General features: G+C 48.2%; 1 protein-coding gene and 1 long non-coding RNA gene across 5 annotated transcripts; one reads left to right on the top strand and one right to left on the bottom strand.

The window, feature by feature from the left end:
• Positions 1-176: 176 nt before the first annotated feature.
• On the bottom strand, positions 177-26,140 carry SPARC (secreted protein acidic and cysteine rich). 4 transcript variants are annotated; one of them, XM_063643158.1, is made up of 11 exons: positions 24,871-25,014; positions 24,559-24,615; positions 13,866-13,935; positions 12,354-12,416; positions 10,894-10,981; positions 9,337-9,458; positions 7,427-7,547; positions 5,199-5,332; positions 4,091-4,239; positions 1,830-1,978; positions 177-1,342 (listed from the first exon to the last, which is right to left on the bottom strand). In XM_063643158.1, exons 3-11 carry the CDS (start codon positions 13,920-13,922, stop codon positions 1,314-1,316), a joined length of 912 nt encoding a protein of 303 aa, XP_063499228.1. In that variant the 5' UTR covers positions 13,923-13,935; positions 24,559-24,615; positions 24,871-25,014; the 3' UTR covers positions 177-1,313. The 4 variants fall into 4 exon arrangements, with proteins under 4 accessions (XP_063499228.1, XP_055141539.1, XP_055141540.1 ...); XM_055285564.2 differs by having other exon boundaries at positions 24,559-26,140; XM_055285565.2 differs by lacking the exon at positions 24,871-25,014 and having other exon boundaries at positions 12,354-12,413; positions 24,559-24,700.
• LOC129486137 (uncharacterized) lies at positions 14,679-20,604 on the top strand. The gene is made up of 4 exons (XR_008658866.2): positions 14,679-14,784; positions 16,957-17,077; positions 17,420-17,488; positions 20,502-20,604. It is a non-coding gene; the product is annotated as an uncharacterized lncRNA (long non-coding RNA).
• Positions 26,141-26,588: the final 448 nt, after the last annotated feature.

Raw genomic sequence — 26,588 nt, 5'->3', positions numbered from 1 at the left:
CTCCCTGTGTATAAACATGCCAGTGTGTGTGTACAGGTGTGTGTGTGCAAAAGCATAATAATGTGTTTGCAAAGGTTTGCATTTTTGTAGTCGTGTGTAGACATGTATGCTCATGTGTTTGTGTGTCAGGATAATGAGGTGACTAAGACTAAGACACATGCAAATCACCCAGGAAGGCAGTTTCTAAGTCATTACTTTTTATTTTGAAAGATTTGTGAAACTCTTCACATCATGGTGAGAGTCTGTATGATTAATAAGAAGCAGCTTTTTCATGAAATGCTTGGAGGTGAACGAGTTCTCAGCCTGTGAGATCCGACCATCCCATTAACTTTGAAGTTTCTCTTGATTAATAGAAGAAAAAAAGGGAGGGTGAAGAAAAGGAGGAACATGCTAAAAACCTTATGACAGTCATCCAAATGGGAGGAAAGAACAACCGATTGACCAACTCCACTTTTTCTATTTTACAACTTTCTACATCTCACTCTTGATTTTGGCCTTCCTGGCTGAAACAGCCTGGCAGTCCCCAGAACCGCTGAGAAGAGTCCTGATGCTCCAAAAGACAGAGGAGGAGAAGCCCTGCAGGATGTGCTGACCACTTCCCAGAGAACTGACAGTCCGTGATCCCAAAAGTTTGAAGCAACAGCCTAATGTGAAAAGAAACTGCACTGAAAGGTAAAGGAGGAAATGGTGATGAACTGGGCTTATGTGAGAATGTCTATATTTTCATAACACAGCCCCAGAATCTTTCTCTCAGTTACAGCCTCAGGCAAACCACATTCTGGTTGGTGGGTTCTGCAGGGATCTCTCCCACCACTGAGCCTCTAGTCCCAAGACCATCCTTAACAACATCGTGTATCTGTTACTTCCCTTTGCCCATCTCCAGGCCACCTGGGGAAGCCCACAGGCAGCCAAGACCCTGAAATGAAATGAACACAAAGTCTGACTCGGTGAGTATTAGTTTCAAACAGAACACTAAAGAGAAAAGTTGAAGCTGCAATGTGTGTTTAAGGCAGAGCCCAGCAGATCCGTGTCCACCCATGTGCCAATAAGACAATGGGCAAAGCTACAAATGGCAAGAGAAAAATGGAACTATTAACGCATGTGGAAAAGGCCTTAATAGTTAAGTTACAGCTAAGAATGTCATGTCTTAGGTTAGAATTTTCATTTTTAGCACCGTTAATGTATTCACTTAAATCTATGTTAGCACCTTGTCCCCAGGCAGAACAACAAACCATCCAAACATTTTAAACATTGGGGGAAACACGAAGGGGAGGGTTAAAGAGAGAGAATCCGGTACTGCGGAAGGAGTGGATTTAGATCACAAGATCCTTGTCGATATCCTCTGCAAAGCAAGAAAACAGCAGGGTTAAAAATAAGGCTGTGTCGATGATGACGTACTTCCCAAGGAGTCGGTGGACTCCCACCCATCCCCAGGGGCAGGGGTCTAGGTGGCCGTCCAAGGTCACCCAGGAAGTCAGTGCCGGAGGAACCTCACTCTCCCTGTCTCTGGCCTGTCCCTGTCTCTTACACACACTGCCAAGTTACACTTCCTGTTTCCTCTCTTTGTGCCTGCCAGTTCCCAAAATAGTGTTTAGCACAGGGTGAGTGCTAACGCTTGAGGAAGGGAAAGACAGAGGGACAGTCGGATGGACAGAGAAGGATCAGGAAGACGCCAAGGGACAGGAGTCAAATAGGCAGAGAGAGCAGAGACAGGCAGAGAGGACAGACAACAGACAGACCAAGAGGGCGGAGAGTGGGGGGATGACAACCCAGCACCCTGGGAGCAGTGCTTCTGCCCATGCCCCTTGATTCTTTGTTCAGACACTCACTCTGCTTGATGCCGAAGCAGCCGGCCCACTCATCCAGGGCGATGTACTTGTCATTGTCCAGGTCACAGGTCTCGAAAAAGCGTGTGGTGCAATGCTCCATGGGGATGAGGGGAGCACGCAGTGGGGCCAGCTCGGTGTGGGAGAGGTACCTGCAGGGAAGGAGGCAGGGAGGGCCTGAGGCATGGAAAAGCTCCACACCCAGCCTTGGGAGGCAACCAGGGAGTTAGCCTGACCCAGAGCATGAAGGAAAGGATATTCAAAGCAGGACAAAAAGCCAGAATCCCAGGTCTACCCCTAGCTCTGCCACTGACTGCTCTGAGACTCAGAGAACAGCAGTGCCTCATTTGGAACCTCAGTTCTCCTTCCAGCAAAGAGGAGGAGTTGGCCATAATTACTAATGGCCCTTCCAGCTCTAAGGTTTCAGGGGCTCAAAAACAAAGGTCTGTTTGGTGTAATTGATTGTTTCCTAATTGGCTGAGAACTGGGACACAGAAACTTAAAATCAAAATTCAGCACTTCTCCTATGGGTAGATAAAAATCTAGCATGACACAACACTGTATATTGTCTATGGACACACATTTATACATCTATAAATGCCTAGTAAAGGGTCTAAAAATGACACACCAATCTGGTGACAGTGCTGCCTTCTGGGGAGGAATGTGGAAAGGGACTGGGATTGGCAGTGAGGGTCAACAGGAGCTCTAACTATCTTCATAGAGCTTTGCTTGTGTATCCGGTAATGTCTGAGAGGGAGGCCCTTTGGATGTCTCTCCGACTGTCCTCCCTCCCTATTCTCCCTGCTGGCATTAGACTCCAGAGCATGTGTATAATTTTTTTCTTTGTTCCCCAGAGCCCCCAACTACTTGTCCCTAAAACACTCTCCCCGCCAAGGATCTCCAGGGAACAATGTGACTCCAGTTGTCTTCTTAACCTCTAGACCTCCCAGCCCCACCCAGCTCTCTAAAGAAATCACACAATGTTTGAACTGATAGGAACATTCTCCTCCCCTTCATTGTACTGGTGGAAAACTGAGGCCCAGGGAGGGGCAGGGATGCAGGCAAGGTCACCTACAGCCCTGGGATGGGAGGAGGAGGAAGCGGATCCCCTTGCCCAGGCTGGACCCCTTTCCCAGATGTGCCGTCCTTGCACCGCATCTGGAAGCCTCCCTCCAGGCCCTCTGTTGCAGTGGGATCCAGTTGCTTTGCCTGAGCTCCAGATGTTCCCGTTTGACTTTTCCCCTCCCTGCCATAATGAGTGACTCAGCTGGATCCCAGCCATGGCAAGAGCCTGGGAGAGAAGTGGCCGGGAGATTCCCAGAACTCAGGAGACCCCAGCCCTCAGGATCACTGGCAGGGTTGGCAGACTCCAGGCACACAGGCTGGACAAAGAGCAAGGGGTGAACATCCTAGAGAGGAGGTTCCCTGGCAGCCCTTCCTTTCCCCTCTGTGTGATGCTCTGCTTCCACAACCCAAGGACAAAGAAGAAACCACTCTGGGAAGGTGCAGGTGTGGCTTGCTCCATCTGAGGCTGAGCAGGGGCTCTCACTTCATCACCACAAGAGAAGGTCAGAAGGTAGTGACAGGGTTATGAACAGTATGAGTCCATGAGGGCAAGGACCATGCCAGCTCTGACTGCTGTTCAATCCCCTGCCTAGAATAGTGCAGGGCACAAAATGCACACTCATAAGCATTTGCTAACTGGCCAGCTGCCTGCCTGTTCGGCAGTGCAGTTGCACAGGGCCTCATAACTCATTTGGACAAGGGACAAGAGCCCTCAAACTGGGGGCTTACAAAATAGACGGGCTTTTTTGGATAACTTCCAGGATCACTTGGGCCCTGTTGGGGCTGGGCCTTAGGAGGGGGGGCTTAGACAGTGCCAGGTGGCTGCTCTGCCCCTGGATGTTCTGCTGAAGGACAGGGAGCGTGTGGCTGACCCCACCTTGTCCCCTGCCACCCCTTGGAGCCTGGTACTCCTTCTTAACTCACACTACTTCATTATGCAGATATCCATGCCTAGTACTTGCAGGATTACGGAGCTATTTTGAGCTCCTACTGACTTTCATCTCAGCATGAGGGTGTCTTATTGGTTTCTTTCTCCCAGATCCACATCTTTTCTCCAGATGCCTCATCCTTCTGCTCCAATCCCCAGGCAAACTGTGAATGCTGCTGAGAGGCTGTGTAGGCTGCTGAGAGGCTTTGTGGCCATAGCTAGTGCACCTGCCAGCCTTGAGCTCTGTTCAGTCTAGGGTCTGGGGTCTTACCCATCAATGGGGTGCTGGTCCAGCTGGCCGAACTGCCAGTGCACAGGAAAGATGTACATGTTGTAGTTCTTCTCGAAGTCCCGGGCCAGCAGCTCCACAGGGTGGTCTCCTGCCTCCAGGCGCTTCTCATTCTCATGGATCTTCTTCACCTGAGGGAATAGAGACTGTGTGACAAGAGGTCCATGGAGATTGTCTGGACCAGTCGGGCCCTCCCACCCCTGCCAGAAGGCCAGAGCAGGCAGAGACTAGCCAGACCAAAGCTCACAGCGAGGGGAAGGAGGTGTCATAGATGGGTATCAGCATCTCATTCAGAAAAACAGAAGCCTGGGATGACCTCAAAGAATTCTCCATATAGCTACTCACATCAAAGTCACCTGCAGAAGGCCGGGCACACTCTCATGCCTGTAATCCCAGCACTTTGGGAGGCTGAGGCAGGCAGATCACCTGAGGCCAGGAGTTTTGAGACCGGCCTGGCCAACATAGTGAAACTCCGTCTCTACTAAAAATACAAAAATTAGCCAGGCGTGGTGGCATGCCTGTAGTCCCAGCTACTCAGGAGGCTGAGGCAGGGGAATCACTTGAACCCGGGAGGTGGAGGTTGCAGTGAACTGAGATCGCACCACTGCACTCCAGTCTGGCAACAGAGTGAGACTTTGCCTCAAAAAAAAATAAAATAAACATAAATCACCTGGGGAGTACTTAGAATGCAGCTTCCTGGGCCTTGCTTTCTAGAGACACTGTTTCAGTGGCCTGAGGTGGGGCCAAAGAATCTGCATTTTATCAGCTTCTTGGGGTAGGTAATATGCTCATTAAAGTTTAAGATCCACAGACTCCAAAGGAAAAAGGAAAAAGAGCTGTTTGTGTCTCTTTTGTTTAACATTAGGTTAAACAAAGGGAGCAGGTCTCTGCTGCAGGACTTCTCAGAGCCTCTAAGATGTCAATGTGCACCACCAGCCTCCAAAGGCGGGAAGAGGAGTATGTGCCCTGGCGCTCAGGGCTAAATGCACGCTCCAGAGCAGGATGCCGCCCTGCAGCTGGGGGCCCAGTTCTAGGAATGGGACTGGATCTTCGCCAGCACGGGGCCAGCAGGGCCAGAGAGACCACTTACCCGCAGCTTCTGCTTCTCAGTCAGAAGATTGTTGTCCTCATCCCTCTCATACAGGGTGACCAGGACGTTCTTGAGCCAGTCCCGCATGCGCAGGGGGAATTCGGTTAGCTCAGAGTCCAGGCAAGGGGGGATGTCTAGGTTCCAAACACAAGGCTGGTCAGCACAGACCCTGAATCTCCCTGCCGAGAGCCAACGAGCTGCCTGGGCCGTGCTGCCCACCCCAGCGCCCCCCAACACACACTCTCTGCATTGGTGGCCTTGGCACAGTGGCTCAACCTCTCTAGGCCACAGTTTCTTCACAGGACAATGAGCAGAGGAGATTATGTGTGGGAAGAATGCTCTAGAAATGCATTGTGCAAAGGCATAGCTGCTGCTTTCCTCAGCCTGATCTGCTCTGCTCAGGGAAATGGATGGTTCCTGATGGCTCCTGCACCTTACTGGGTGCTGGGCTTTGGGTGTGATCCTAGCTGAGACTGAGCCCATGTTGTTCACGTCAACCATTGGCAGGTGTATGAAGCTGGGAGGCTGAGGGATCACATCTATCCACAGGCCCAGCTTGGCAGGGAGTGCGGAGTAGAGGACTCAGGAATGTGTAATCACCAGAACCTTGTTAGAAATGATTCCAACCTGGTCTTTGGAGCTTAGAATCCCAAATGTCGGACCTGCAGATTTCATCCAAGTCCACACTTTTCTTTTTGTTTTATTTTCTTTTTTTCTTCCTCTTTTTTTTTTTTTTTAGACAGGGTCTCACTCTGTTGCCTAGGCTGGAGTGCAGTGGCACAATCACGGCTAACTGCAGCCTCAGCCTCCTAGGCTCAACCAATCCTCCCTCCTCAGCCTCCTGAGTAGCTGGGACTACAGGCACGTGCCACCATACCCAGCTAATTTTTGTATGTTTTCCAGAGACAAGGTTTTGCCGCATTGCCCAGACTGGTCTCGAACTCCTGAGCTCAAGTGATCCTCCCTACTTGGCCTCCCAAAGTGCTGGGATTACAGGCGTGAGCCACTGCGCCTGACCCAAGTTCACACTTTGTAGTGGACTTGTTAGAGGTCAGCATGGAGAGAAGGAACTTGCTCAAGGCCACATTGTCAGAGCCTCATCCAGCATCCAGGACAGTGTGGTCACCTGGGGGCTTAGGGGTCTGTTCTTCCCTCATCATTGAACCAGGGAAAGTCCCCCCTGTGAGGCTACCTTCATCATCAGCTGGGGACTGGGAGAGAACATTTGGTGATAAAAACCTTAGGAGTTGGAGTGAGTGGGCAACATGCCCCAGGGAAAGCAAAGCCACTTCGTAAAGGCTCCTTAAGACAGGCACTCTAGTCTCACTGCCCAGGGACTTCCTACCCACGCTTCTTCCCCCAACCCTCCTTTTGTACTCTGTACCTTCTCAATTTCATACCTGGGGTCCCACGAGGAGAACTTTGTTTCCCGCCCCTACACACTTTTCTGCACCCTGTACACCCAAGGCAGGTGAGTGGCTCTCCTCATTGCCATCGGGTGCCAGAATACACAAGACCCACAGTGTGGATGTTGCCTTGGAGGGGGAGCAGGTATGGTCTTGGGGGTCTCCCATGAGAGGGAGGATACTGAACAAGGCACTTGGCCCCACTGAGTTTGCAGCTGGGGTCACTAACCAAAGATCAGGCCACACCCTGGCATCTCTCCCCAGACAACTGACTCCCAGGTTTCTGGAAGAGGGTGCTTATCCCCTCTTTTCGGAGGGCAGATAGGAATGTATTAGAGTAAAATGGTGAAGATATGACAGTACCAAGTAACAGGGCCCAAAGCAAACCAACAGGCATGCCCTTATTTTAAAGCATTCAAATTCAGATATTTTCAAAATATTTTGTAGGCCCAGGTCAAACATCATTTTTGCTTTACAGTGTTGAAGCAAGAAAGATTCAACTTAGCCTGAGAGAAGAACTTCTTCCTCATTAGAGAAATGAAATGCGGTTGTCTCAGATGCTAGTGAGAGACTCCAGAAATCTTCCCTGATGTTGACCTTCCATAGTCGCTCAGTCCTTCCCCAGAAAGTGCCCTGAACTCAGAGGTGAGAGGAGCCAACTCATAGACAATTACCTCATTTTATAAATGGAGATGCTGAGACTCAGAAAGGGAAAGAGATTTGCCCAAGATCACCCAGCATGGGGGTGGCAGAGCCAGCTTCAGTGCCAGCTCAGAGCTCTCTCCCCAAGACGGGAGTCTGGAAGGGCCTAAGGACACTCACATTTGCAGGGCCCGATGTAGTCCAGGTGGAGCTTGTGGCCCTTCTTGGTGCCCTCCAGGGTGCACTTTGTGGCAAAGAAGTGGCAAGAAGAGTCGAAGGTCTTGTTGTCATTGCTGCACACCTGTTGGCAAAGCACAGAGTAACCCCTCCTTCATTCCCAAAGCCCTTCGCTGATACCACTATCCTTGTCCATTTCAGAGATGGGGACACTGAGAGTTAAGCAATGAATGTCATTAGCCCGAGGTCATACAGTGAGTTAGTGGTAGGGCTGGGACACAAATCCACCCTTTGGGTCCTCAGGTCAATGCTCAGCCCAGGCTGAGAGCCAACCATGGTCTCTGAGCAGAGGCATGACTGAGTGAGGTCTGAGATACAGGAAAAAAAAATCCTGGAAGATATTTGAAGAGAAAGTTAAAGACGGGAATGGGAGAGAAACAAGAGTGTTCAAAGAAGAGTTAACATAGCAGGCCTGGAATTGTTATCCTTAGAAAGGCCAGCTTGTAAGGTCAGCGTGTGGCTGGTGTCTGGGAACTTAGCTGGGAAACAGTTCCCTGCACTGTTGTAAATCTTTCCCTAACTGATAAGAGTGGATCACTATGCCTGGACTGTTTGCACAAACCATCTGGTTTATGCTGAACATCTGCTTTCCTTCTGGAAGTGTGAAATTCTGGTGCATGCTAGGCAAAGGGTACCTATGTGACCAGCCTCCAATTAAAACTTTGGGTGCTGAGTCTCTAATGAGCTTCCCTGGACAGAAACATCAGTCACATGTGGCTGCATCTTTGTAGCTGGGGTAAGAATGCACTCTGATGACCCCTCATGGGAGTAAGTCAGTCTCCACCCAGATTCCTCCAGACTCTGCTAGTGTCTTTTTCCCTTACGATCCAGCTGTATATCCTGAATATGTCGCTGTACTAAACCTTAGCTGTGAGTACAACTGTATGCTGAGCCAATGGAGTCCCAGTCAATCTCTGAACATAGGGGTGGCCACAGAGATGTTGAGGGCTGGACAAGGGCAGTGGCCTAAGTAGCTGTGTTAGGAGGAGGAGAGCCTGTGTTGAACATCCTGTCTGTACTTACTTAGTATAGCTTATATGTCACTGCAGAGGGAGAACTGATGGGTGCTGGTGACTGGGCATTGGGAGTGGGGAGGGGTGAGGAGGAGGAAAATGTTAACAATGATATTAAAATACGGAGCCCAGAGGCTGTGTAGTCTCTGGAGAAACTGAAGATGGAGAAGCCAGATGGGAGGCTGTAGGAACAACGCTGGCCCCAGATTTGATGCCATGAGCTAGACTGCCACTAGCATGATGGTGGGCAGGAGCAGGCACTCAAAAAATATTTACTCGGACGGATGGATGGAACTTATTGGAGAGAAGGGACATATTTGAGAGATAATTTAAAATTAAGTAGCATTTATTGGATACTTGTTATGTACCAAACATTTTCTGACACATCTCCACAATAGTTCTATGAGTTAAGGACTATTTTTAATCCTCTCTTTTGACGTGAGAAAACTGAGACCTGAACAGGTTCAGCAACTTAGCTGAAATCTCACAGCTAACAAGTGATGGAGATGAGATTTGAAGTCAACCTTCAGTTTGGTCCCAGAACCCATATTTTTGGACCTGATCCTTTGCTGATGCTCTTATACTCTTAGCTCTAAGAGTCTGGCACAGGGCTTGGAACCTGATAGTGCTGTTTAAAGTCTTGGTGGTTGCTGAAAAGATCCAGTGCCAGGCAGAGCACTCTGACTCATCCCCTCTTTCCTGCTGGGACTAGGTCTAGCAAGGGGACTTCTGAGACTGGCACTGCCCCATAGAACCACCAAGCCAACAGTTTGCTGAGCAGACATCCTGTATTCCGAAGTGCCCAATCCCTACCCCTTGCCCCTGTCTCTCAGTCCTCACCTTCTCAAACTCGCCAATGGGGGCCGGGCAGCTGGTGGGGTCCTGGCATACGCACATGGGGGTGTTGTTCTCATCCAGCTCGCACACCTTGCCGTGTTTGCAGTGGTGATTCTGGCAGGGGTCTGTAGGGCAGAAAGACAAGGGAGTTCACATCACCTGGACTAGCACATCCATCCCCATCCTACCTGGACAGATCTCAGGGCTGACAGGCCTTGGCTGTGGCCCCCACTCTGGGCTCTGGACAGCCCTGAGTCCTGCCTGCTCTTGCACTGAGCCTTGCAGTCAACATTTAGGGCAGCAGCTGGTTCAGCCTGGGGATTAGAGGTTTAGCTCGAGATAGAGGTCAGGCACTTTTGGGGGGCTGGAGGCTCAGTCTGGGACCCAGAAACACTAGATACCACATGGCTTTCCCAAAGATTGAAGCAACCATTGTGTTCCTGGGTCTCCGTTGGACAAGCACAGTGAGGCATTTCTGGATTCCAGAATAAGCTTTCTAGAATGGCTTAGAAAGTCAGCTGTTGACACTGAGCCAGGGAGCTGTGAGGCCCAACAAAACAGACTTAAGTGGCTGTAAAGGAAAAGGGAGAAGAGCCTCAAGGTCCATGCTGGACAATAGAGCCTGGTAAACACCGGATGAGGTGGGTGTGGAGGCGGGAAGGAACATGACTCAGTAGACGTCCCTCTGTTCAACAAAAACCCTGTGCCCAGCTAGATCAAATACCATTAGCTATCCCCTCAGGATGAGAGCTTAATGTGGCCTTTTCCTCGCAATGCTTTATTTTTGGTGTTTTAATAATCCTTTAGCGGATGCCTACTCAGCTTGTCTGAAAACTTCCCGGCAGCCCTGGGACGAGGGTCTGCCATCTTCATCAGCCCCATAGGAAAGATGAAAAGCTGAGGCTCCGAGATGCTAAGCAAGCTGGCGTGGAGAAGCCTAGGTTCAAAGCTTGGTTGGACTGCTTCCAAAGTCCTTGCTCTTAACCCCTTGGGTACAAATGCCTTGCACCTAGGGCTGGAGCCAGAGCCCCTAGGTCATTTCTCTCCCACGGCACTAATGCATGGATAGCATGGTACGATTACGTCAGGTTGCATTTCCTCAGGACCTCGTTTCCTTGGGCTGTGTGAAATACAATGAGCTTATGAGTGTGCAAGTTCCTGATCTCTTCTCTCAGATCTACTCCTCTGTGGGGCACGGGCTGATACAGAAGCAATGGGGGATTTCGGCGACCAGATGTGATCAGCAACCTCTGTGGGACTGGGAAACTCAGCTTTGGACTCAGGGCAAAGAGCTATGAGGGGAGAAGCCCATTTCCAGCTGGAGAACTCTCCTTCCTACCACACACATGGATGGCCGGGAAACCGATCTTGCCCGGATCCCAGGGGACTGAGTGCCACAGTTTCCCAGTTGTTAAGTCAAAGCCGTGTTTCCTCCATAGCCCACTGAGGACCCCACCCTGCATTTCTGCTGGAAGGAGCCTCATGTAGGCTGTCCTCATGCCCCAGGCCCAGGCAGCCAAGGGCAGCTTGGATGTGCCAAATCACAGGGAAGGGACGTACTTTCCGCCACCACCTCCTCTTCGGTTTCCTCTGCACCGTCATCAAATTCTCCTACTTCCACCTGGACAGGATTAGCTCCCACAGATACCTGGAATTGAGGGAGAAGAATGGGTAAAATGGTCCCCACTCCCATCCCAGACCCATAAGGGTAGCTGAAGGGTTCCAGGTCACAGAAAGCACAAATGCAGGGTTGGGAATCCAGATTTAATCTATAGGCCTGCTGTGTTTTGCAGTATGCGTGGGATTCTGTTGAGCTGCCTTAGAGGTCACCAGGGGTGTTAGGGAAAGAAAGTGTGAAAGGAAAATATATCTTGGACCCCAAAATCACTAAGCTAAGGGGAAAAGTCAAGCTGGGAACTCCATAGGACAAACTCGCCTCCTATTCTATGCAGTCATCCCTCTGAGGCTCACCTGAGACAAATGCTTATCTGATTGCCTCCTCTCTCCTATTGTTTATGTAAAAATGCAGATTCACTGAGCCAGATTAAATTGTGTATTCAGGGGAAGGCTGATCAAAGACTCAAAGGAATGCAACCATTTGTCTCTTATCTACTTCTAACCTGGAAGCCCCCACTTCTCAATTTGTCTTGCCTTAGCAAACTCAACCAATGTACAATTTAGACATGTTGATTGATGTCTCATGTCTCCCTAAAATGTCTAAAAGCAAACTGTACTCCCGCCCACCTTGGATACATGTCTCAGAACTTCCTGAGGCTGTGTCACAGGCACATCCTCAACCTTGGCACAATAAACTTTCTAAATTGACTGAGATCTATGTTCACAAGAGGGTGTCAAGCCTCCACCCCCGCCAGCCACACCCAAGCATCTCCCCTTTCCTCTGTGTGTGTGTGTGTGTGTGTGTTTTGTTTGTTTGTTTTTTGAGATGGAGTCTCACGCTGTCGCTCAGGGTAGAGTACAGTGGCGAGATCTTGGCTAACTGCAACCTCCGCCTCCCGGGTTCAAGCGATTCTCCTACCTCAGCCTCCCGAGTAGCTGGGATTACAGGCGCCTGCCACCACGCCCAGCTAATTTTTTGTATTTTTAGTAGAGACAGGGTTTCACCATGTTGCCCACACTGGTCTCGAACTCCTGACCTCGTGATTCGCCTGCCTCGGCCTCCCAAAGTGCTGGGATTACAGGCGTGAGCCACCGCACCCGGCCTCCTCTATTTTATGTTTGCAAAAACTGTGGGTAATCATGGAAGAACAATTGTTGCACAGCTTAAAAAACAAAAATTTTAAGGTCCTGGGTCCCCAAACGTAGGGTTCCGTTGAAGGTTTGGGAAGCATTCAGGAGTGTGTCAGGATGTGGGAGATACTCAGGGTTTGCATCTATGCTGTGTGTGTACTTGGAGACGAATGCCCCACTCTAGCGTTGAGACCCACAGCATCCGCCCTAATTTCTCAGGGCACAGATATGGGTAGAGAGGGGCTAAGGGGCTGTGGTCACTGCCCACATACCTCAGTCACCTCTGCCACAGTTTCTTCCACCACCTCTGTCTCATCAGGCAGGGCTTCTTGCTGCTGTTGGAAAGAGAAAGTAGCGCTCAGAGGGGTCAGGAATAAGGCCAGCTTCACCTCCAAAGTGCCTGTGGCCTGGGATACAGGCTAGGGGAGCTTGGAGAGCAGCTTACTGGAGATCCCCAAAGTTGTGCCTCACAGACTGCCATGGTGAGGGACAGAACAAAGAAGAAGCCAGTCATCTGAGCACCATAGAACACTCAAGCAGCTCCCATTTTATATATTTTATATCCTAGGTGTCTACCTAAGATTTAGTTTGGAAAAGTATTTCTGCTGCTTTGAATTCTTATAAAGTCTGAAAATCACTGATCCAGACCAATTCCCTCACTTTACAGATAGGAAAATTGACATCCAGAGGGGATGACACTGTGAATTTTAACAGATGTCATCATCTTCCTCACAGTCATAATAATGTGATATTATTATTATTATTATTAGGCAATTTTTCTTGCCATTTCAACTTGGAGTAAGAGGAAGCAAGAAAACACACAACTCTGAGGCCCTTAGCTGGCTGGGGCTGCTTCAAAACTTAATGCCAACTTTGAGAAACTTTTGCCTCCATCTACCAGCCTGATCAAGATTGCCAGGGTTTGCCATCACTCCCACTTCTTACTGAAAAGAGGATGAGGGGATCACAGATTGAAAGAAATTGCACTTTTTGCCTGCCCTGTTTCTTCCTCCTCTCCTGGTGAAGGCTTCCAGATGAGCTGTGGATAACTACTCCTGTCCTCTGCATGCAGTGCTTGGAGGAACTGTCTGTCAATCAAGGAGCCCCATTCTCCCCTGGCCAAGAAGCTGGCTCAGGACCCAGGCTCAGCTTGGCACATTCTCTCAAGATGTGAAAATTGCTGGAGTTGATTCATTCAGATAGCAACATCTCAGAGACTGTCCATTAGTTCTTAACTCCCAAAGCCTAGAGCTGCCCTTTTCCAGTCCTCCCCAAGGCCTTTAACATTATAATCTACCTCTGTGTCTTCCCCTCCTCCCCCAATTTAGTCAGATTGAACTGTTGCTTACAACCAAACAACCCTCACTGTTTCAGAAGCCAACACATTCCTCTCTCTATAGCTTGAATCTCTTCTAATACCACCCCTACCAGCAATCCCCCACATCCTGTCTCCTGCCTGCTTGAATTCCTCATATGACAAAGAGGTCATTTCCTTCTAAAGCAATCCTAGTTCATTGCTGGGAGGCTATGACTACTAAGAAGTTTATCTAACATTACATGGAACTCTCTTTTCTCTGAAACCTCCACCCAATGGTCCTCATCCCAGTTTTTCTCCTGAGCTTATTAACTTAAGAAAAAAAAAATCTTTAAAGAAAAAAAAAAAGACATCTAACTTGAAATAGGGAAGTCCCTGTTCCCTTTCAGCATCCAGGGCTGGCAGGCTCAGAACCCCTGGAGTTAGTGGTAGGAATGAAAACAAGAGGATATGATATTTAGATACTTACAGGGGCTGCCAAGGCCCTCCCGGCCAGGCAAAGGAGAAAGAAGATCCAGGTCCTCATGGTGCTGGGAACCCTATGGGGAGGAGAGATTGAGAGTTCAGTGAGGGTAAGACTTCCTTATGGAGATTTCCTTCTGAATTCCTGATACGTGCAAGATAATGTTAGATGGTACAAGTTAAATGATAGTGAAAAACATGAGAGGAGGTTGATTCCATTTAATATTCTTTCAATTCTGCTTATATGAGAAGAAAGTCTGAGTTTGGTGCTAAGATGTCTTGAACACCTCCTTTATACTCATCTATCTCCTTTTTTAACAAAGAGAGAACAAGCCTCCAGCTCAGAGCCCCCACAGGAAATTATATCCAGCTGGAGCTGAATAAAGTTGTTTTTTTTTTTTAAGTGTTTGTTTTTACAATTTCCTTCTATTTATGAGAAAGGTACACAGAGTTTTCCATTTATGGTAATGATATAAAATCTGCTTTTGTAATATATTTATTAAAGTTTTTGCAAAGTGATTCAACTAAGGTGATGGGCTAATTAGTTAAGTTTGGGCAACGCCAAACCAGATCATCTTCAAGGTCCCTTCAATCCTTGATATTCTAAAATTATTTTTTTCCCTAAACCCAGTCTCTGTCGCCTCCTCCTCCTCTGTCGCCTCCTCCCCCTCCTTCCTACTCCCTCTGCAATGGGAGAAGTTAATAGGCAATAATTTCTTGCCAATTTGAGACAATGAGATCCACATTCTAAAACAAAGAACAATAGTCTTGGAATGTAACCCATGGAAACTTGAGGGTGGCCACATTTTTCTCCATTCTACCCAGAAGGGACGGCACTTCTTTAGGTCCTGTAAGGAAACCATCCAGATGCTTCCATGTGTTGCAGAGGGGATATTAGCTGAGATCTAGAAAATATCTCCGTTCTGGTAACTGTTAAGGCCTCATTCTCTAAATGCCAAGCTCTAGACTCTAATATTCTCATGACTATAAGGGATGTTGGAGCAATATCTCCTCTGAGGGTTCAAAACCAAAATGTTATTCCTAACAGAGGCTCTGTGGTGGAGACATTTCATTTCTTGCACTAACTAAATGGCTTTTCATTCTCAAGTGACTTTAGAAAGTTCTTTCTTTTACTGATCTAAATGTGCCTCCCTCAAACTTTCTGACCTGTCTACCCCAACTCCCCTGCAGCCACAAAGAACAAACCTGCTCTCTCTACCCACAAATAACCTTCCATCAGGAGCAACAGTGGCCATGTCTTCCCTCTTTTTTCTCCCAAAATGTCTCTGTCAGGCTCATCATCCCTTATTTCTTCCAAGACTTCTCAACTGACCAAATGGTGGTGGGAGGTAACCTGGCATCATGGAGAAAAACACTCAGCTTGAAATTAAATGCCGGGGGGTCTTGTTCTACCACAGTAGTATCAAGTCTTTTGGTCTCTCTAGACCTTGGTTCCCCCATCTATCAATTGAAAGGGGTAGACTAGGTGAACTTTGAGATGGCAGCCTCAGTCCTTAAAATGCTCTTAAGACACCCCAAGCACATTCTGGTCTTGACATATATAGTCTCCTCTGGGATCATTTGTCTTCACTTGTACTATAGCATTTGGGAAGCAGAAACAGGCAGAGGAAGAGCTGACTTCATAATGGTCCTTTCTTGGGCTTAAAGAGACACAAAACCTCACCCCCTATTGCATAGAGTGAATGAAATAAAACTAACAGAAATGTAAAGGACCTGGGGGTTTGGTATTGCTTCACAATGACCCCAACTTCCACAGGAGTCTAGTCTTCCCTTTTGAGGCAGCTTGCGGAATGTTCCTCCCCTCACACAGTTGTTCACTTGTTCCCCAGGCTTAAGTGGAAAAATCTCCCTTCTTGCTTCCCCTTTTGGAAGACGCAAGATAAATAACTCCTGCGTGTGGCTTGGGACAAATGGAACAGAAAAGAAAACATCAAGGAAGGACTTGTCTAAGATAGTTTGAGGTTGAAGGATCAAAGTGAAATGGCAGCTGAAACAAAACAAAACAAAAAGTCACCCTGTCTGAGCTACAATGACAGGGAAGTCATGTTATTGAAGAAATAGCCCAGCTAGGACTGGAAATGTAGTAAGCTTCAGATTAGAAAGACAGGAAGACAGACATTTCCCTGAGTCTGTGTCCTTCATATGAGCAGAGTAACCACGCTTCCCTCTGTGACCAGGGGAAGGTTTCGCTGGGTGGCTCTTCCATCTGTCCTGCCTCCCCATCTTCCTGAATTCCTTTTCCAGCTGCACACTCACCCTCCCTGCCACCCCTATCCCTGCTGTTGCAGCCAGAAGAGAAAAATAACTCTAAGTCTTATAGTGCTGCTTCATAGTTTCTAAAGCACTGTCACATAACACTGTCTCCTAGAGCCTTCTGACAATGCTGGGAAGTAGGCAGAGAGGCGTGGAAGGGTTCTTAGTCCCACTGTCCTAATGGGGAGTCTGAGGTTGAGAGGGAGGAAGCACTTGTCCAAAGTCATGCAACAATTCAGGCCCTCTCCAAATAGGCAAGCGTTCTCACTCATGGAGTTGGGGTGAGCCTAATAGGAATTATGCTCAGACAGGTGGGAGTGGGGGAGAAATGCAGAGAGACTGTTAAGAACAGAATGCAAAATCTTGGAATACACCTTCAAAGTTTTGGAAGAAAACTGTAAAAACAAACACAAAATCTGGGTCCTGCCCAGTACCTGGTGCTAACCACCAGTCCAAGAGCGCTTTTCCCCCAGATGATGAGATGGGAGGGAAGGGAAGCAGCTGAACTATTCCAGATGCACAGCCATACTCCCTGCTTCCCCACAAGATACCTCTCTGAGGCTCTCCAAACTACCACTGACCAAACAGCCCTGCGTGCATCCTGCAAAGCTAATGGAGTATAACAGTCACTCCAGCAAGGTCAGAACACAGTGTCAAACCCCAGCATTCAGAACTCACAGCTGTGATCCTTCACCAATCAAACCTAGGTGTAGCGTGCTTGGTGAAAATTTAAATTCCCTTCATATAAATGACCAATATTAAATGAAAACTCCCTCCTTTGTATTTCTTTAGTCTGTGATGATGCATACATTTATCATTTTCAGGGTGTTTTCATAATCCAGCACCCCACTGGGGGCTCGAGTCACATCTTTCTGCCCAATAGTACGGATGAGAAGACCAAGGCCTAGAGGAAAGGAGAAACCTGCCAACAGCTAATAGCAGTGAGTGAGTGAGTGGCAGGGCTAGGGTGAGAACCCGTGCAACCCTACCCCACTACTGGTATGTCTCTACCTCTGCACACTATTTCCCTTGGCAGCTACCCGCTCCCGGGTGGTCACCTAAATGGGGCTCAGTTGGGCCTTGAACTGGCCTGAGTTCCTGGGAAAGAAAATGCCCAGGGCCAGGGGAGGAAGAAAAGGCATATTTCCCTTGGCATGGTAGCCATCGAATGCAGACAGTCTTAGCCCCCTCCCAGCCACCACTGCCTCCTGTTCCGTACATCAAGTCCCTTCCTTTTGCCTTTATTTGCTCTGGAGACTGCTGAAAACCCGTCCTTGGCGCCAGCAGGACCTGAAGCTGAGGTCACTTCTCTCTCTGGAAAGACTCCGAGGATGGAAAAGTACAGCCAGCCCCCAGGTTTGATCCTCAAAACATAAAGGGCCTCCTTTGGGCTCTCCTTGGACGTTAAAAAGCCACTGAACGTTAGAACAGGGGGGATACCTCAGAATCATAGAATCATGGACTGTGGGTCTCAGAATGATAGCAAAGAAACTGAGTTGCCATCATTAAATCTTATTTGGGTGGAAAGAACTTATAGAGTAATGCAACCCAACAACTTCCCAAGATGATGAACACATTCTATATCTACGTGGTCCACTACGATAGCTACTGGTTACAGGTGGTTACTGAATGCTTGAAATGTTGCCAGTGCAAATGAAGAACTGAGTTTTAAATTGTATTTCATTTTAACCAATTTTTATTTAAAAATTTTATGCGAAAGGACCGAGGCCAATCCAAAAAATCTTACTTAACCCATGCCTCGTTGAAATACTGCAATAGAGAATAGTGGAAAACATCTTTTTTATTTATTTATTTTTTTTGAGACAGGGTCTCCCTTTGTCACCCAGACTGGAGTGCAGTTGGCGCAATCTCAGCTCACTGCAACCTCTGCCTCTTGGGCTCAAGTGATTCTCCCACCTCAGCCTCCCGAGTAGCTGAGATCACAGGCACATGTGACTACACCCAGCGAATTTTTCTTTTTTTTTTTTTGTAGAGATGGGGTTTCACTATGTTGCCCAGGCTGGTCTTGAACTCCTGACTTCAAGCGATCTGCCCCCCTCAGCCTCCCAAAGAGGTGGGAGTATAGGCGTGAGCCACCATGCCCGTCTATTTTAGTCAACTTAAATCTAAATAGCCACATGTATCTAGTGGCTACCATGGTAGACAGAGTGGTAATAAACTATGAGACAGTATAGCATAAAGGTAAGCTCATAGGCTCTGGAGCCAGAATATACAGGTTCAAATCCTGGCTCACCACTTAGCAATTGTATGACCTTTAGAAATCAACTTTACCTCTTGGGGCCTCAATTTGTTCCCCAATGTGTAAAATGGAAACAATAACATACCAATCTTGAAAGGCTCATGGGTGATTTACACAAGAGAATCCAAATAAAGAGGTAAGCAATGTCATTGTTGGGAAGAGCATCTTAAAGTGCAAGGTTCCCAGAATCTCCAGCTCCCGAAAGAATTCAGTGCAAAATTCCAGTGCTTTATAAGCCCAGGGAGAAAGGGGTGTTTGGGTGGAACAAAGGGCATATTGCCCCTGTTGGTCTGGGTAAGTCCAGCCTCCAGAGGATACAGTGATGAAGACCAGGCCCAGGGTTGGCCTCTTACTTGGGCAGCTGATACCAGCCAAGCATCTCACTCTCACTATTTGGCTTGGAACAAGGGCTCCAAAAACACATGTTGCTGGTAAACAAGGCCAAAGAGAGGAAAACAAGTCTAGAGGCTAATAAAGGAAGCCGGGAGCCAGGCCCTCCAGGGAGCTGGGACTCGGAAGGAGCCTGGGGTCTGCTGACGTGGGGACCGAGCCAGGCAGGCCAGAGAGGTGGCCACATGCAGCTACAATGGCACTCCTGCTCACACCCCTGGGGGTAGACACAGCAGCTCAGAGGTGGCCTCATGACATGGAAGTCAGGAGAGCTGAGAGCAAGTCAGCATGTCTCACAGCTGACTGTGCGAACTTAGGGGAGTCTCCTCTGCTCTCCAGAACTAACACCCCCAGCTTGTCTGTATAAGGTCAGTGCTCAAACTTACGTAAGCCAGAAAATCCTTTATTTCAATGAAGTCTTCTGCAGAGTCCGATATTTCAAACAGCTGAAATCTTTTAGCATGTATTGAAACATGTGAATGGGTATTATCTAGTTAATCAATAAGTGTGAAATTAAAAAACAAGAGCAGGCTGGGCGCGATGGCTCACACCTGCAATCCCAGCACTTTGGGAGGCCGACGCGGGTGGATCACCTGAAGTCAGGAGTTAGAGACCAGCCTGGCCAACATGATGAAACCCCATCTCTACTAAAAATACAAAAAATTAGCCGGGCGTGGTGGCAGGCACCTATAATCCCAGCTGCTCGGGAGGCTGAGGCAGGAGAGTCACTTGAACCCGGGAGGCGGAGGTTGCAGTGAGCCAAGATTGTGCCATTGCACTCTGGCCTGGGCAACAAGAGTGAAACTCCCTCTCAAAAAAATCCACAAAAAAGAAAGGCAGATAAAAATGGAGTGGAGCTGAGGACTGGGAGTCCTACACACGGGGACATTCCCTAAGATACCTTGGAACATCTATAGTTTCTCCTAGGAACACAATATGGAACCCTTGGGCAAGGTGGTCCCTTAGGTTCTTTTCAGCTCTGATTTTCCGGAACAACTTGGGCAGAAACTTTTTAGAGCATTGCCTCTCTCCACTTGCCCCTTGTCTCTCTGCTTCCACTTCTATTTCCTGCTGGAAGGGAAGACGCTAAAGGAAACTTTTAAGGTGTGGTAGCTAAAACTTAGGACTGGAGAGCTTCTGGGGCAACTCAGAGGTGGCTCCAGAGTTTGGGGCCGGAATCAGCCTGAGATTCCATAAAGACATCTGAGATGCCACGTTGCACTGTGGCAAGCAGAGGCTGGGGTGGAGCTTCAGGCTTCCTCCTTGGCTCCCTCTAGGGGACCGCTGCTGCATCGTGGTGACCACAAATGAAAGGATGAGAAATAACATCAAAGTGTCCAGGCTGTTGCATCTGGAAAGGCCTCCGAGATCCCAAAGATAGCAAATATGTGGCATACGTGACAAATACGTGGCCTCCACCTACCCCTCCTGCACATGTGGCAGACATTACTAATCAATCGCTTGACCTCTTCTCCTAAAGCCTAGAGAGTCATCAGAATCCTGAACATAGTTCTGACAGCCACTACCGATGAATTAGTGATGTTGTCAGGCCACATGAAACCTCTGTGTGATGCCTCTTATTGTAGAGGTAGAGAAATTGAGGCTTAGAGAAGGAAAATACCTCACTGGAGGTCACACGGCAAGCTGGCGTCTGAGCCAAACTTCCAGATGTTCAAAAACATCCAGATGTTTACTTTGCTTTGCTTTTTTATCTGATAGGTCTGAAATCCTAATGCCATGACTAACACAAGATGACCCAGAGGGATCCCCAGATGAGAGAAGTTAATACCAAGTTTCTGAAAGAAACCAGCTCTGAAAACAATTGTTGTCTATGTTTGTGTTTTCCTTGCAGATGTAAAGCTCTATAGCTTGATGGGTGAGAGCAGAGATGATTTCCTGTCTAAGCTGCCAGCTGAGGAGAGGCTGTTTTTCTAAATAATTCTGTCAAGTCACTACTTGCTGGCCCTGGCCCTGCACAGCCCAGCTGTCCCTGGGTTCAGGATTGAGGTTGGAAGGGAGGGAGGGAGGGAATGGAGGGAGGCATCAGGTTCTGTGCTGTAGAAACAAGGTCCTCAGGGTTGCTGAAAGCTCAAGGCCGGTTTTCCCTTCTCTCCTTTGAGACTGACGTTTGGGAGGGAGCCAGCTAGAGGCAAGGGAGCAGCCGCCTACAGGCACATCATGCAGGGCCTTTGGGCCTAATGACAAAGCCATGTGGGCTGGAATAGGCATTGCAGGCCAGCCAACGGGAGAGACAAAGTGCTGCTCACCACTTAGTATCCATGGGGCTTGTGTGCATGAGTGTGTTTCCAAACTGAACAAATGGGGATTGGCAGGGGAAGGCAAGGTGAACATCTAAATGGCTCCAAACACCTGGAAGTTTGGCTCAGACGCTAGCTTGCTATGTGACCTCCAGTGAGTTATTTTCTCTTCCTGAGCCTCAGTTTCTCTCTCTCTGAGACATAGAGGTGGTTGGTGATATATGTAGGTTACATGTCTGTCTCATTGTCATGATCCATATTATGTTTGACTGTGCACATCCATCCACGTGTCGCTGCAAGTGGTGGTGTGTGTTTGTACACCTGATGGCATGTCTGTGTAAGTTACACACAGCCTGACTTAGCATCTGTCTGTTTCAGCCTGTAATAGGCGAGGGTCAGAATTTTCACATTCATTAAGATATATTTCTGGAACTTGTCTGTAAATCAGTGTCATCCAGGAAGAGGTGTGTGAGTGAATGACTTTCTGTGTCTGCTCCTGTAATGAGGCACTTACTTTTAGCTGAGCCAGTGGGTGCCTGTTGATGGAAATCGGTGTTTATACTCTTCATCCCTATGGGTTTGTACCTGTCCCTGTTTGTCTCTGCATATTTATCTACCTACATAAATGACTTCAAAAGCCAAATATTCTACTGTTTACCTCACACCCTCAGCTCTTTCCTTTCCTTCACCATTCTTTCTTATTTATAGCTTGTTTTCACCAAGGAAAGCTGCTCTCATGAATAGCAAACCCCAGCCACACTATTGGTTGACAAATCTCTACAGATGGATAAGGATTACAGCATGATGGTTATGCAACTCAAGATCCCCTAGCCCATCCTTTCTTGTTTTCTTTTCAACCGGGGGTACAGTAAGGGGGTGTTAAAAATGCAGGCCAGCTATTCCTTTGAATAAAAGCGGTATCTGGGATTTAGGTTTACAGGACTTCAGGGTTAGAAGGATGCCTGGGAGATCATCTAGCTTAGAACCTCTATTTAACAGTTTGGGAAACTGCAGCCTCAAGAGAGGAAGTGTCTTTCCCAATGTCAGGCACTGTGAGTTAGAACATACTTTTTTTTTTTTCCACCCTTAGCCAATGCTTTTCCTACACAGAGGGCACAACAGTCTTGGGAAATACACAAGAAGGTCCCCAAATCAAAATGAAGATAAACAATATTATGATTTTAAAATTTTTCCTGTCAGTACTTCTAGTAAAGGGAAGTTCTATACAAACCCCAAGATGATGGAGCTGCCAGGACAAAAAAAAAAAAAAAAGCTGAGAATGATTTCACCAGGTCTTTGGATGCCATTAATCCATCAGTTCCAAAAACCCTTTGCATTATGAGGGAACGCCACAATTCGCAAAGTGCTTCCCTGCTCATTATCCCATTTCTTCTACACACTATCTACTCCCTAGAGGTGGATGCTGTTACTGTTCTTTAACTGTAGAGGGAAAGGGGCCCAGAAAGAAGTATTAGTTCAAGATCAAATGGTACCTTCAGGGCACAGCCAGAGCTAAAACCCAGGTCTTCAAACACCCTTGCAAGGAGATTATCACGGCCCAAGGCTTCCCCGGAATCCTGAGAGATCACAAGGGCAGGGCCTAGAATTTGCTGCAGTCCTTGAATTTGGGGGTGGGGTACGTTCAGACTGAGGTTCTTAGAGGGTTTCGAGCGTCCCCTCCCAGCCAGCAGGCAGAGACCCTGAAAAAAAGGTTACCGTGGCAACTCGCATTCCTCGGAGAGTGAGTCAGGCAGAGAAGAGCCTTCTGGTGGGTGGGACTTGGAGAAAGTTTCAAAAGTTGATTCCTTCTCCAGGCAACCCCCTTCCTCCCCTCCCTCCCTCCCCCTCTTTGCTCTAGGCTTTGTCGATGTGGCAGCTGATAGCTGCGAGTTAACTCTTTCCTCAACCACTCCCTTTTCAAAAGGCTTCATCCTCCAGCAAATACACACATTTGTTACCAGTCCTCACTCCATCCCCACGTCATGCCCTCTAATCCATTTGAGAATATCTTAAAGCTGAAAGCTGTGATCACCCATATTCATTCTCTCTCTCTCTCTCTCTCTCGCTCTCTCTCTCTCTCTCACACACACACACACACACACACACGCACACAGTGCATACAATTTTTAGGGGCTTACAGATGGCTTGAGGCCCATTCGAAGACCACTCCGTAGACCCTGGTTAAGAAATCTTCCTTTGAATATTTTAGAGGACACAAAGCACCCCGAAGAGCCTTCAGTTTCAGCCTTCTTTCATTACAGATGGGGCACTAAATCCAGGGGAGACACTTACCTAAGATCACACATAAAATGCATGCCCGAAGACTGTGTCCTACTTCTGCTTTGCTTCTCACTAAACCACCAGCACTTGGGGCGTATAGAAATTTAACTCTAAAACATTACTAGAGAAAACATTTTCTCTAATAAAAAAATGCTGTCCTTTCCTGAGGAAAATGCATGCCTTTCTGTTCCCTTTTGGGCAGACTGGGATTCCTGGAAGACATAACTCATCCCAGTGCCCCTTTCCCTTGGAGTCCTTGGAGTCCCTTTCCCTAAGGAAGTCCACTTGACAGCCAGTTCGTGGAGCCAGTGGCGGTGAAGAAAGGTAGTGGGTTTGTCTGAAGAAGACCTGACACCCTGACAGGCTGGACACCAGTCTTGGGTGGAGTACGGAAGGGGACCCTGGAATTCTCTCCCTCTTCCCTTCCTCCTTTCCCCCTTCTGAGAACATCTCCCCCCCCACACTCCACCTCCCATTACACCCATGTCTTGGTTGGCGATATCTGATGTCTGGGTTCTTCAGATCTAGATAAACTAAGGGCTACTGCCTGTGTTTACCATCCCAAGGAACTCAGGACAGGAACAACACCTAGCCCAAGACTGAGGTTGTGATGGTGCCATTTCAGGCAGGATGGCACTGAAATTTGTGTACTGGGGGGACGGAATGTGGTGTTTGGGAGTGGGGAGAATTAGATGAAAACAGAAGGCTTCCCAGAGGTGTGGATTAATGGTGAAGCCTCCCCCTTTGCCTTTCAGAGATCAACTGATTGTTCGTGCAAAGTCCCTTTTGGAAAACAGAGCCCCTGACCGAGATCTGGAGGACAGACTCCGGTTGTTGGCCAGGTCCCTGTGGCAGCTGTGATGGGATCAGATTCCCAGGAAAGGAGGAGGCTGCCACATTTGCAAAGGGAGCAAAAAGGACAGGCAGGCAGCCTCTGAAACCAGAGACAGACACAGAGAGAAACAGAGAGTGAGAAAATGCTCCCCTGAAGACATAGTGAGATTATTTTCTGTAAACCTATAAGGGAAGACAAAGTTACACAGTGAGTCCACCTTCTGAAAAGCAACAGGCAGACAGGACCGAGGACCATGCTCTTAAGGGGAGCCGTGATGAAGCCGGGAGGAGAGGCACATCCTCAGCAGAGCTTCCCTCCCTTTCACACGAGCTGACGGCGTGAACGAGGGTGTTGGGGTTGGTGCAACTATAGAAGGGAAAGGCTGGGCGGGGGTCACACATACCTCAGTGGCAGACAGGCAGGCGGCAGGCAGCGCGCGCTCTCCGGGCAGTCTGAAGGTCTGCGGGAATGTGGAGGGGTTTAGAGACAGGCAACAGGAAACCACTCAGAGCTCTGGGCTGGGTCTATCTCCCCTCCACCCCGTGGTCCCTCCTCCTGCTGTCTCCTCCTTTCCCCGGCCTCCTCCTTCTCCCATAGCCAAAGCTGTCTCTGTCTTTCATTTCTTTCCTCCTCTTTTTGCGGTGGGCTGTCCTGACCAAACGTCCCAACCCTGCCTGCCTCATCTCTTCCGGGGCTGCTGCCTAAACCGACTCACAGAGTGCCAGGGCTGGACAGGCCTGGAGGGATGACCCAGAACAGCCTCTTTCTTGTTCAGAGGGCAAGCGAGGCCTGGAGACTGCAAGGAATTACCCAATAGCCCCCAGGGGCAGAACCAGGCCCAAGTGTCTTGATCTTCTAACCAGTGAGCTTTACAGGAGTCCTCCCTAATATTAGGCAATGCTGAGAAGGGCCAAGCAATTCAAGGGGGTTGTATTTGCCACAAAGGCAAGGCCAGGACTTACCACTGTACAGACAAGACAAGCTGCTACTAGTGGTATCATACTTGATGATTTGGAACTGGTCTTAAAAAAAAAAAATCCCACTCAAACTCCACTTGTACCACCGATAGACACATAAGGGATTAGACATCTAGCTTGTGGACCTGTGCCACCAGTATCGAACAGATAAGGTAATTGATGATATTGATGATGATCATAGGAGTAACAATAGCCAAAGTTTACTGAGGATTTAATAATCTTCACAGCAACCCCTTATCTTAGACATTGTAATTATGACCATTTTAATAATAAGGAAACATAGATGCTAAGTAACTTGCCTATGATCACCTGGCAAAAAGTGGTATGAGTGGGCTGATTCTACGTTTCAACTTGGGTCACTCCTGTTGTATATGAACTGCTCAGTGCAACAGGTCTTGGTTGAACATTTATTTCATGCCTAAAACTCTGGGAGGTATGAGAATTAATAAATACCTGGTCCTCGTCCTCAAAAAGTTTTGTGGTTTCTGGTTTTTTTTTGAGACAGAGTCTCACTCACTCTGTTGCCCAGGCTGGAGTGCAGTGGTATGATTTCGGCTCACTGCAACTTCTGCCTCCCGGGTTCAAGCAATTATCGTGCCTCAGCCTCCAGACTAGCTGGGATTACAGGCGCACATGCCACAACACCCAGCTAATTTGTTGTATTTTTAGTAGAAATGGGGTTTCAACATGTTGCCCAGGCTGGTCTCGAACTCCTGAGCTCAGGCAATCTGAATGCCTTGGCTTCCCAAAGTGCTAGGATTACAGGCGTGAGCCACCGCACCCAGCTTAGCTTTGTGGTTTCTTAAATTGTTTTTTAATTTTTTGACTAGTTAAGTGCAGAACCGAGAAGGGAAAAAAAGTACAACAAGGAATTCAATCTGTAACTGACTGTGAACAATCAATCAATAGAGATAACTCACCATTTAAGGAGCTTTGGAAAGGTTGTGCCTTACACATACACCCACTTACATGAGTGGTACAGACTCTAAGGCTTATCCCAGGGCTTCAGATTGGTGGATTCCTGAAAGAGGTGGACCTTGAAGCATAGGTTGGGTTTGAATACCATGGAAAGGGAGAAGGCAGAGAACACCCTCATGATACACTTCCATCTGCTGTGGCCCCTGTCTCTCTTGCCATTCTCTCCTCCTACCATTGTCCTCTGTACCCACGCTGCTCCAGCCATGCCAACTTCCTTCCAGTCCTTCAACTACTCCAAAGCTTCTCCCACCCCAGGATTTTTTTTTTTTTTTTTTTTTTTTGAGACAGACTCTCACTTTGTTGCCCAGGCTGGAGGGCAGTGGCGCAATCTCAACTCACTGCAACCTCCACCTCCTGGGTTCAAGTGATTCTGCTGCCTCAGCCTCTCAAGAAGCTGAGATTACAGGCACGCACCACCACACCAGGCTAATTTTTGTATTTTTAGTAGAAACAGGGTTTCACCATGTTGGCCAGACTG

Source organism: Symphalangus syndactylus, chromosome 7, assembly GCF_028878055.3.
Source record: "Symphalangus syndactylus isolate Jambi chromosome 7, NHGRI_mSymSyn1-v2.1_pri, whole genome shotgun sequence".
Taxonomy (NCBI): domain Eukaryota; kingdom Metazoa; phylum Chordata; class Mammalia; order Primates; family Hylobatidae; genus Symphalangus; species Symphalangus syndactylus.
Note: the sequence above shows the minus strand (reverse complement) of the source record. Positions and strands in the feature narration are given on the sequence as shown.